Genomic DNA, 11,972 nt, shown 5'->3' with positions numbered 1-11,972 from the left:
ATCACACCATGGAAAAGGGACCGATGGGTACCTGGGTCTCTGCCCCGAGGTGCCAGATCCAGCCCTGGGCAGGCATCCTGCTCCACACCACATTGCAGCCCCTACCACGATGCTGGCCCCGACGGCTCTCCACACCAGCTGTGCAGTGTGTCCCAGGAGCGTGGATCAGCCCCTCCAGCCACCGGCAGCTCTCGCACGCTGCAGCCTCAGACACAGCACCCGGAGGCATTGCCACAGCTCACTATCAAGGAGGTAGCCTGGCCTCTTCAGGCCCTCCCATCTCCAGTAACAACACAACAGCCCAAGTTTGTCTCACTTTTATTTACATAATTGCACAGCCCGTTTCCCCATGACACTGGAACGTGGCGGGTCAGAGACACTGATTTCCTACATCCATGAGCTGAACATCTCCTCTGGGAAGGAGGAGAAAACTCAAAGAGTTGCTATTGGGTTTTGCAGGGGCACATGCGACAACTCCAATTATTGGCAACTACGATAAAGACAACGAAGCTGAGAGTGAAGCCATGGCTGCGCAGCAGCACAGGGCCGGGCCCCAGTTGCCCCCAGCCAGGGACTTCTGGCTTTCACAGTTGCATATTTGGATCAACAGTGGGTTTCCTAACCAAAACACTGGCTCCATTAAGTCCTTACTAGGGGAACGTGGTGCGGGAGTGCACATCCTTCGTTACCTGCCAGAACTAGACACAGTGCAAGACCAAGCTCCTAGGAGGCAGCCAGGGCTGGGAAGGTTAAACCAAATCCCCAAATTTTTCTTCACTGGGAATGTCCTGGTGATACAAGGTTTGTTGGGGAAGGGCTGAAGAAAGGCGTACCCAGGACAAGGCACAGAGCAGTGGTGCAGCACTCACTGCCAAGGGAAGGGGTGTGTGGAGGGAGGCAGCGCCTGCATGGGAGCTCCACTGCACAAGCTGATTTGAAGCAGGATGCTGCTGTGCAGGGACCGTAACTGCAGCTAGGCTGAAGAGGCCTCTCTGCACTACAAGCCTCCAGGAGCACCTGGGGACAAGTCATCCCTGCACAACAGGGAAAAGGGAAGGTGCCCATGGGTACGTGGCAGAAGGGAAGAGACAAGCAGGGAAGCTGGCAGGAAGGGAGCAGAGGAGCACAGCCTGGCTATGTAGAAGATATTCACCCCGTGATCAAACGAGACCCTCATGCTCAGAACAGAGACCAGCTTGGACCAGCCCACAGGGGCTCACAGCTGGGCAGAGACAGGCTGCTGCAAGATGTGCTGGGATATCATCGAGTTGCGTGAGAAATCCGAGACAGGAGATGGAGGAGAAGAGCAAACGCAAACCAGGCCACAGGGCTGGAGCAATCCTATTGGGAGAGATAGGACACTGGCCCCTGCTGCTCATGCCACCAGCTACTTCCAGCCTAGGGTCAAGGAACAGGGAACACATAAGGAAAAGCATCCTGCTTTGCAGCTAGAGAGAAGGAAGAATGGCACGCGGTGCTTTGAATTCAAGAAATTGCAGGTCTCGATCTAGCGGAGCACTGGACTGATCCACTTGGGTTCAGCAAAGAAGTGGAGGGACATAGTGTGTGATACCACCACCCACTGCAAGGACTCAGGCAACCTGGAGCCTGCCTCCTCCCTGCTATCTACCCTCACCATTGCAGGAGTGAGAGCCAAGGGTCACGCCAAGCAGCCACACACACCGCTGGAGCACCCAGCAGGGCAGCACCAACACCAGCATCCTTATGGCCTGCCCCACTCATGGGGCTCAAGAAAGCACAGCCCCAAGCACAGGCATCATCTGGCAGGGTGGGGAGGCAGTAGAGAGGCAAGGACTAAAGCCAAACTCAGGGATACCCTTGGCAGATTGGGCGCTCCAAGACAGAGGAGCTCATTAGCTGGGTGTGCTGGAAAAGCAGGTGGATGAAGGAAGAGGAGGAATGTTGGCCCCGCAGGATAAGGGACTCGGAGCCTGTTCTCTGTGAACCAGCGAACTTGGGGTGTTTCACTAGAGGTGATATAACAGGCACGCAGCACTTTCAGATGAACCAAATCACAGCAGCTCCGCCAGCTGCTGCCCAGGAATGTGCAAATAAAGCACACAGAGAACAGCCGAGACCACCTATGTCCTGCCCAGCAGCTGCAGAGCACGGCCTGTCCCATAAGGTATGTGTGTAACTGATACTACAAGAGGTCCAGCCTCAAGATGGTGAAAGGACATCAGCAAACAGAGACTCCAACTCTCACCTTTTGGGGTCAGGAAAGCTCCTTTCTGAATCTTTTAAAAGCAAAAGGCAATGGTGGGTTTAGCTAGTACGAGCCATCACTTCCCGCCCTCAGATCCTCCATCTACCTTTGCCAGACATACCAAGAGCTGAGTGCATCTGAGTCCTGGGGATGAGCCAGGATCTGCAAGGAAAGCATTTTGTGAGATCACGTCTGCCCAGGAAAAGATTTTCTCATTTTGAAACTTATTTTGAAATTCTCAAAATTACAGTACTTTACAATACAAAATGTCTCCATTCAGTATCACATCATTTTACTCCTTCTGGGATTATAATAATTATTAAAAACACACAACTTTCTAGAAAGGACAGAAACACCACGAAAGAGACCAAAGAGTAATGGGAAAGGCTGCTGCAGTATTATCAAAAACCAATTTAGTGCAAAGGAGAAGGGGACTTTCAAGAACGGTCGATGAAAAGTGTTCTTTATATGCTCATTTGGAGAAAAGGCATAGATTTAACCTCTGAATGAGATCAGGCTGCCAGCTTCTATACTGAAGCTTAGAACATCAACACAAAAGGACTGAAACACAATATGCATGGCCATTAAAAAATAATATTATATATAGAGAGAGGGAGATATTTTCCACATATGGTATTTAGTTATAGGAAAGTGTCCCTGCAGACAGGCGTATTCTGCCATCTGGCTCTTTTGGGCCATTTCACATGACAGACATTGATTATCTGTCTGTTTGCCATAGTATAAAGTACATGCTGACTGCAAAGTCCCTTCAGGTGGGACAATTGTTTTCTAGTGCCTCCACAGTTGCCATGTTTCCTGCGCATGAGGGGACACCCAACCTTCTTTGCTTCTGCCAGCCGCGAAGGGCTGCCCTCACCCCAGCAGCCATGTGGCGCAGCGGCCAAGGGACGGCTCAGACAGTGGTTTCATCCGCGGTCTTCTTCATGAGCTTGGCGGAGAGGAGGGAGTGGGGCACAGGGTGAGGGCTCCGTGAGGCTGGGATCATCAAGCGGACTTTCTGGTTGGTCCTTCGCCACTCCGAGTACAGCTGGCAGTGGTAGCGGAACGAAACCTGGTGGGCAATAATGCATTGGTCTGGTTACCAAACCCCCGTCACAAGTGCCGAAGACCGTAGAGGGCCAAGTGAGATGCAGCCACCCATCCACCATCTGCATGCTTTCTGCATATTCCTTCTCAAGCCACCAGCACCCCCCGGACAAGGGAGACAGCACTGATCCTGAAATGGTTTGGGGCACTCCACGTCTCAAGCCTTTGACGAGGAATCAATTAATTTCTGGTAACACCAGGCTGAGCATGGCACAGCCAAAGGGGCTTTCTGGGCAGCACCAGGACAGAGGGACAGAGTTGGCTCAGCTGGGTTTGGGTACCAGGCCAGTGAGATGTGGCAGGGAGGAATCACAACTTGCCCTTTCACTCTAGCCACGGGCTGAAGTGAGTGCCTTGGCTGGGCAGAACGAGGGGTTCTCAACAGGACCAGCCTCAAATGGCTGAATCCAACCAGCCTCCTCCCATCTCACAGATCCTGGTGGATCTTCTCTGCCCTTTGAAAAAGCCTTCTTTCCTTGGTCTGCAACAACAGGACATAGGTTGGACTAATTTTTTCTGACAACACTGTAGCCTGGGAGACTTGTCCACCCGGAGGAAGACAGGAGAGGATGCAAAGGCTGGAGGGGACCTAAGCAGAGGCATGAGCTGGCCCTGCAGTTTCAGAGCAGACCTGGAAGGGGGAGCTTCAAGCTGTGCTTCCCCAGCAGGCTGGACTCCTTGCTGTGTTCTTTTGCAATCATGAACACAACTACAGATTTTCTCACAGCTCTTGCTGATTCCTTAGCTTTGAAATTAAACTCTTCTAGAATTTCTTGAGGAAGGAGTAAAACCAGCATATATTTCCTTCCTATTTATTTTGCTAGAAATTGTGAGTAAGAAAATTAAATAATGAATCCAGTCAGTGACTCATCAAAACCAAGCTTTCATACTTTGTACAAGTACAGGAAACATTTAGCTGGCAAGCAGGAAGTACCAAGAAGCGTATCTGACAAGGAAAAGTCAGTATTCCTATCACTTTTGGATAGGTCTCAGACATCTGCTATGAGAACTGTGCCATGGCATTGAGATAATTAGCTCATTGATCTGTGCACTCCCCTTTTTCCTGTTCTAGAGGGACAACTGTGGGAATAAGGTTGTTTGCTGATAAAAAAGAAGCAAATGCATCTCACAGTCTTCAGATACAGCATATGAATGGGGAGGTAATGGTGCAAACCTCAAGGAAAGCTCCACAGGAAGGAGCTGCAACCTTGGCCATGGCTTCTCTCGCAATCCTCACACTGATTACAGCCATCACCACCCACCCATGTAACAGCCCTTTGTGCTGCACAGCCCATGGCTGCACGGAATTGCAGTTGAATACGGTAAATGTGAATAAAGGGGCTTCACTTAATGCCCTTCTCTGTTCAAGGAAATGTGAAGCACAGCAGAACTGGAGCCACTTTAGTCAGGACTCATTATTTCACAAAAAACCCCCCATTCTTCCATTTCCTCCAGATTTCCAGCTCCTTCAGACCAGTCCTGGGACAGAGAAGATGGAAGCACTTCCTCTTAAGGTTTCCAATTTTAGCTTGGCTTTCTCCAGAAATCAACCTTATGCAGCACATACATGCAGCAGTGGAGACTTTCCTCAAGAGCTGCTGGTGCACTGCAATTGCTGCATATTTTGACAGAAACACAGATCAGGCACTGCTGCACCCACCCAGAGCAAAGGCTGCAGCACCAGCTCACCCTCCACTGGCACCTGCATCTGTGTGGGAGAGTTGCAAAGAATGTCCTAACCCCAGAGAAAGCTGTTACTCTGAGAGATCAAAGCATGAGATGGCAGGGAAATGAGCTGTGGCATTTCCACTGCCTGCAGAACTGCCAGCTTTTTGGGGTCCCACTATTTCTCCTCCAGTAACTGCACTTCTTCCCTTCCCAAAATGGTGCCTCCCAGCAAGCAGCTGGAAAAGGGTATCGACAGGGCATGAGCACACACAAACAGGGCTTTGAATAGGAGAGCTGAAATGAAGATCCAAACCCAGAAACCCACCCAGCAACACAACACAAAAGAACTGAATGGGAAACAGCGGGATGGGAAACTGAATGGGAAGTCCCCGGCCTGGGAGCCCCAAGGGCTCAGGGAACAGCAGGGCAGGGAGCTGCCCCCCAGTCCAGCTGCTCCTCTGGGCTCTCAGCTGGGAGCACTCACAGATGTGCTAACATAGCAAATTCACATTTGCTTTCCTGCTCTTCGGGACTCACCCCAAGCTGCAAGCTCCCAGCTGCCTAATTCAGCATGTCCAAAAAGATGCAAAGTGGGGCATCTGCAGGAAGCTTTTTCCCAGCACAGATCAGTTCAACACCCAGACAGGGTCAAGTGCAGGTTCCCAGTAATCCCCAGGGCCTCCAACCCAGCAGCACAGCTGTAAAGGCACAGCAGTGGGTCAGGACAGGCTGGCTACCCAGTCTTGGCTCAGGGCTCGAGTCCAAAAGCCCAGCATGCGAGAGAAGTCAGAGGTCTCCCCAGGGCCGCAGTGTTCCTTGCGCACATCCTTCTGTGCTGCTGACATCTTAAAAATACTGTGTAGGACTTTGTTTAGTTGTGGGCCACAGAGACTGCCAATGGCCAGTCTGCACCTCCTTCAGGCATGGCCAACCTGTGCTGGGCAGCACAAAGCATGGAGGGACATGAGGGCAGATTATTTAGGGGTCAAATATTTTCCAGATTTTATTTTTCCCCTAAACCATCTGGGTATGAAGTTTGTGTTTCTTCCCCAAAATAGGAACACGCACAACACCTGGAACACTGCCTGCCACCAGCACCAGACCTTCCCACCCAACTCCAGCCACACTTGGGCATGTCTGCGCCCAGGTACATGATACCCCAGGGAACACAGCTCCCATGTCAGTCTGGAGAGTAGATGATCAGGATGTGGTTTCTCATTCTCAGCAACAACTTTAGCAGCTCCCATTAGAAGATAATTAAATGGATGTTCAAGAGAAAGAGCCCTAGGTTTTCGCACAAGGGGAGTAAGAAACGGCTGGCTGCACTGATGCCGTGCAAGCCAGTACTTCGATCCCCCTTTTGAACAGAAACAAGGGCCTGGGCAGCAGACACTTACCAGCGTCCAAAGGACGTAGATTGTGAAAAGTGCTATAGTTAGTGCTATGAGTCCAATGGCCTCCAGTCGGCTGTTGAACTGCAAATGATCCTGGGCTCCGCGCAGACACAACCAGCCAGAGATTGCCGCCAGGGGAGTAATGAACAGGAAACACACCATGTCACAGAAAAGGGTCCTCTTCTCATTGCGGGGACCAGGATCCTTCAGCCACTGCCAGAAGGAAGGGAAAAAGGGCATTAGTCAGCAGCACACAGAGCACACAGCATGCTAGCAAAACAGGACTGCTATGCCGGGAAGCTCTCACATGCTCTCTGCAGTCTATACGTACCTGGTGCATATACTTAACTCACATAAACCTTCACAAAAATAGAGCTAGAGAGTATCAAGTATATTTTCAACAACCAAAAAGGGAAAGGGAAGAGACAGCTGAAGAATATGTGCAGGGCAAGGCAGTAGTAAATACAGGAGCTGCCTGGGCTCTTCGCTGGAGTAGCAAGAAGCAGGCAGCAGCTAGCAGCCAGAGGAAGGCCGGTTCAGTAAAGCCTGGCTTAGTAAAGGTCTGACAGGTCTTGGATTGAGCTTCAACAGAAACATATCTGCAACTGGTGTAGAGGCTATGGGAAACTGGGGCATTAGGGTCTGTGGCCAGGCCAAGCCATAAGGGCAACTGTCCCAAATCAGGCCTCTGGTTCCTTTTGGAGAATCGTGGCATTTTAGAGTTTCGCTCCTGATTTAAATCAAATCTGAAACACCCAGGTCCACCTGAGAGACTGTGCAAGACAGCTCTGGAGAAGGAATGCTCTCAAGGGTATGGGCACTGTCCTTGGCGCTTGAGCAAGCTGTGGCAATCCAGGGCCATCAGTGGGAAATGCAAACATCCATGCACCCAGTATTTTCACTGAGATGATGACAGAGAGGAAGAAAGCATATCACTTCAGCAACTAGGAAACCAAGACTGGTGGGGGGAAAAAAAAAAAAAAAAAAAGAAAGAAGAGAAAAAAGAAAGTGAGTAACTAGCAGGAAGTTTTGCACCTGAGTGGACAAAGCATGACAGCAGCCAAGGGGCCATGCTGTTGGGCTGGCCCTGGCAGAGGAAGGTAACACAAACCCATTTTCTTTTACAGAACAACCTGCGCCCAAATCCGCATCTTTCTCACAGAGAAAACCTTTGACCGTTTCTAAAGAGAAAGCAGCACAGCTGCCAGGTGAAGAGAGACACAGAACTCGGCTGGCTGGAGGAAGATCCCCCATCGCTCTCTCCCAGATCTCAGTGGATCACAAGTGACCATGAAGGGATGAGGCCTGATCATACAGAGACAGCTGCTGAAAACTCCACCTTCATGACCACAAAATCCCAAAGACCTTTCCACTGCTGGTGGCCAGCCACTGGCCACCACGTTACACACAGAAGAGATCTACCAGGACCAGGACAGAGCCAATTCTAGTGTAGTCCTTCCCATTTTCAGGCTTGCTTTCTTGCCTCCCAGGCAGTAAGTGATCTGTCACAGTGGAGGTTACTGCACTTTGCTCTGTGTTACCAAGAGGCTTTGCAAGCACTTCCATCTTGCAGCTCTCAAAAATTAGCAGGTTACAGAATGAACGCAGCTGTGTTGCAGGCAGATTTCCTTCAACAGGCAATCTCTAAATGTTCACTACTTTCAGGAGTCCCAACTTGCTTCCAGTGTGGGTTCATTTTAGATACTTTGACAACAGCAATTGTTCTACTTTTCCTGGGATTATGCTATTTTCAGCCTTTCCTTTCCTTTTTTAGAACAGCAAGCAGCTGTGGTTCCTACCAATACCCAGAGTTGTTACACCACATTTTTACTAGTGGTTCTGTACGCTGGGCTGCTGGATCCTTCCTCCTTTCCTGCACAAGGATGACTGGTCTCATTTAGGACTTTTTTTTCCTCAAAAAAAAAAAAAAAAAAAAAAAATTGGAGAACATGATTGAAAAGGCACTGTCAGAGCAGGGAAGGGAATATCCCCAAGGCAGCCAGGGCCAGGCAGGCATGTCCTACTGCCAGACTTGGAATAGGGTGCCCACTTTTGAACAGGCAGCATGAAAAGGGACCCGTCTGAGAACTACGCACACAAATCTCCTTCCCTACAGGGGAAACCACAGTTTAAATAGCAATACAGAAGGGGTGGTGGCAGGTATGCAAGAACTTAACGAGACTACATGGGTCAAAACAGAGCACTGGTAGGTAGCCTGAGGACATGGCTGGCCAGAAAGACAAGCAGAAAGTGCTGGCCCAGAAGGGGAACATGGAAGGGTGCACACATATTAGTGCAGATTTAACTACAGAGAGTGTCTAATGTGAGGGATGTACAGCGAGACACAGCAGAGGGGTGAGGACAGGGTGAGAAGCACAGACAACTTTTGTTGAAATGGGAAAGAGAAAGGGGAGGTGGCAAATCTGGGCAAGGAACAGCAACGTGGTCAGAGCCACAGCAGCAGCATGGTCTGCAGTTACCTGTGATGGGACACCGAGCTGGCCAAGAACGGAGAAGAGGATGCTGCAGCAACAGATAAGAGCCTGGCCAGGAATTTTGGGTGGGAGGACTGATAAGCAAGATATTTTAGAGAAGTGACTTGAAGCGTCTGAAAGACCCAAGCAGAGCAAGAACAACTGAAGCTAGAGAGCAAGCTGGGAGCTGAAGAGCACAAGACAGATCTGGGGACAGAGCAACAGTCCTGCAATAACAGAGGGCAAGTTAGAAGCATTTTAAAGCCATTCTGAGCACGACTTGATGGCCAGACAGTCAGAAGGAAATTTCAGAGCAGCCACAACTGTGGTTTGGCCAGGAGAAGCTAGGAGAAGGGAGGCAGACGTGCAAGTCACCCCTTGTGTGGCTCTGCAGAGGAGATTAGTGGTGATGAGCTGTGTGGGGAAGATAAGGACCACACACGCAGTCCTGAGCAACCGTAAGAGGAAGCGAGGGTGGATGGCAGCTCATCTACACAGTAAAGCTGCTCCTACAAACAGTGCATTGGAAGCCCCATCATTCGAATCCCTTGCCATGTGCCTAGCTTTCTCCACTCCAACCAGCACAGTGCTGCCTCAGGTAAATGCTGAATTACCCCGGCTGGACCAACAACCCTCTAGCAGAAATCCCAGAGCACCCCATCCCCTGTAAGAGGACATCTTGGGTCACTTTTGACCCTCATACAGTAAGAATCTCTGGGACTGAAGACAGATAGGTATTTTACTGCATCTTACTCTATTTATATTACTTGTGACCTTTGAAACTCCTTCTTCCTCCCTAAGATGGGAGCCAAACATGTAAAGGCAGGAAGCAAATTAATTTCCCTTTGAAGCAGTTGATTTAGTTTGCCAATAGGCACTGACACAGTAAAAAAAAGAATACAATAAGCCACCCTAAGGGCGCAGTGTTTCTGGCACAGCAGCACATCACTGCATATACGGGACTTAAAATAAACCTTGCAAACAATCCAAAAAGTGGTCAGTCAGATTAAACAATTTTTGTAGGGAAAACTATCAAGTAAACATGGGAAAGCAACAAAAGCACAACTTGGTCTTCTTCCAGGCCAAGTCCAAAACCAATTGCTTCCATGCTGCAGTCACATGTGAGACTAAAGGGAAAAAGGTAGAACTGGCTGCTTGCTGCCCACTTCGGCTATGAGTTGGGTCTCAGACCACCCTACTGGAAACAACCTCCCTCTGCTTGTGCAACAAGAAGTTATTCCAGGTACAATCATATTTCTTTGTCCTCCAGCATGATCCTGAGGCTTTCCCAGATGTTCTTTCTACTGGGATCAGCAGGGCTGTGGAAGGGAGCTCATTTCTTGGACCCACGGCAGGCCTATGGGATGATGAGTATCTGATCTTTGGATGTTGTAGTGCCCATAAAACTAGGGTGAGCCCAGGTGACAGAAGGCAGGAGGAAGGCATGCAGAAAAAGGCACCAGGACATCATCAGCTCCCCTAGAAGCCAAGAACAGAGCTCAAAGTACAACAGAGCAGTCTCCCAGACAGTCCATGCGAGCACCTGCTACTCCGCATGTCTCAGAGTTGGGCTGCATTCTGCCACTTGGGACCAAGGGGAATTGACTGATGAGGGATCGTCCCAGCAATGCTCAGCACCTTACAGTCTTTCTGGGGCATTATAAATGGGTGTTTTAGAATAAGCTTTCATTGACTTTTACAGCTTGCTCATCTTGTGTGGCAAAATGTACATAGCTGTGAGCTATTAGCCCCTTTCATAAAACACATTGCATGCAGCATTCTCGTGCCAGCTGATGGCAGTCCCATGCTAAGCAGGATCAGCACAGTACAGAACCAGCAGTCTCCAGCCAGCACGTGCTCGGGTCTCTCCCAGCTGGACCACCCACTCTCGTGAGCACCATTCAGGACCAGCATGACCTGCCAATCTCACCAGCTGACCCTGCCACAAAGCTCCCCATGTGCTTCACAGCTACAGTATGATGCAAGCCACAGCAGCAACAGGACTATCAGCTGTGTTACAAAACATCCTGTGTCCTTTCTGTCCACCAAAGTTAGCATGTGGCTGCTCAGACGCCTGTTGATTTTCCTTTCACTGCTGACCTGGTGCCTGGCTACGTAAGCCAGAAAGGAAAACATGACCTTGATTCACAGCAGCACGATTAGCCCTGTCCCTGCCCTGAGAAACACGTTGAGTCAAAAAACACAGCTTCAGAAGAGGGACCATCACACCTCTTCTCTGGGCACCCACCAAAACCTCCTTGCAGGCCACTGAGCTCCACGGGCAGCCCCAGCAGGATGGTCCTGTTTCCTTTACCAAGGTGGGGAGGGATGTTTTCTGATGGGGTACCCAGACTTCAGGAAGCCAAAACCCAGAAACACGCCTAGCCCTGCAAGCAGAGCAGTTCAGAGCAAAGTGGTCCCTCCTCATCCTCCTTTCCCCATGGCACAACTGGCTGCCCTCAATGCTCCACAAACCTCAACAAGCTGAATCTCTCCTTGAACAGGCATGAGAGCCTTTCCAATGCACTCAGCCTGGCTCCAGCCACCACAAAGAACAGGGCACTGGGCTGACCCAAGGAAAACAAGAGCTGCAGGAGCACCAGAAATGGTGGACAGGAGAAGAACTGACCCAAGCAGTGCTGCAGGTCACCAGGACACTTTCCTACACACCAGCAGGTGTTTCTGTGGCTGGTGTCACCACGGGAAATGCCGTGCCACAACATGCACAAATATGACATCATGGCAGCTGCACCTCAGAGAAACCCCACTGGTAGCAGGTCCTCTAGATCCTCAGGGTACAGACAGGGCTGGACAAAGTGGTGAAGATGGACGTGTAAGAAAGGGACTAGCGCTGATAAGTGCCAAGAGAGCAGGGATGAAGTGTTTCTAGTTTTGTCCCCAAAGAGGCCATTCCAGCTTTGCAGAGCAGTGCCAGGGACTGCACAGAAAAATACCAAGAGGATCTAGGGTGGGATCCGAGAAGAGCATCTCCAGACAGCAAATGCAAGTAAAGAGAGAAAGGAAAAGATGAGAGAGGAATGGGACTCAGCAGGAGCCAAAAGTGATTAGTTTTTCACTAGATACAGGAGTCTAACATAGGCC

At 50.2% G+C, this 11,972-nt stretch overlaps 1 protein-coding gene across 3 annotated transcripts in view; it reads right to left on the bottom strand.

Moving 5' to 3' along the window:
* Positions 1 to 238: 238 nt before the first annotated feature.
* Positions 239 to 11,972, bottom strand: part of MARCH2 (membrane-associated ring finger (C3HC4) 2, E3 ubiquitin protein ligase) — a 31,687-nt gene continuing 19,953 nt past the window's right edge. For 2 of the 3 annotated variants that reach the window (XM_010580493.1, XM_010580506.1), the window contains 2 exons: positions 6,400 to 6,609; positions 239 to 3,299 (listed from right to left, as the gene is read on the bottom strand). In XM_010580493.1, coding sequence (XP_010578795.1) covers positions 3,141 to 3,299; positions 6,400 to 6,609 — 369 coding nt within the window. In that variant the 3' untranslated portion in view covers positions 239 to 3,140. The remainder of the gene's footprint in view (positions 3,300 to 6,399; positions 6,610 to 11,972) is intronic. The other variant, XR_775194.1, reaches the window with a different exon arrangement.

This window comes from Haliaeetus leucocephalus, unplaced genomic scaffold (genome assembly GCF_000737465.1).
Source record: "Haliaeetus leucocephalus isolate CR32 unplaced genomic scaffold, Haliaeetus_leucocephalus-4.0 Scaffold76, whole genome shotgun sequence".
Taxonomy (NCBI): domain Eukaryota; kingdom Metazoa; phylum Chordata; class Aves; order Accipitriformes; family Accipitridae; genus Haliaeetus; species Haliaeetus leucocephalus.
This window is presented reverse-complemented; position numbering and strand designations above follow the sequence as displayed.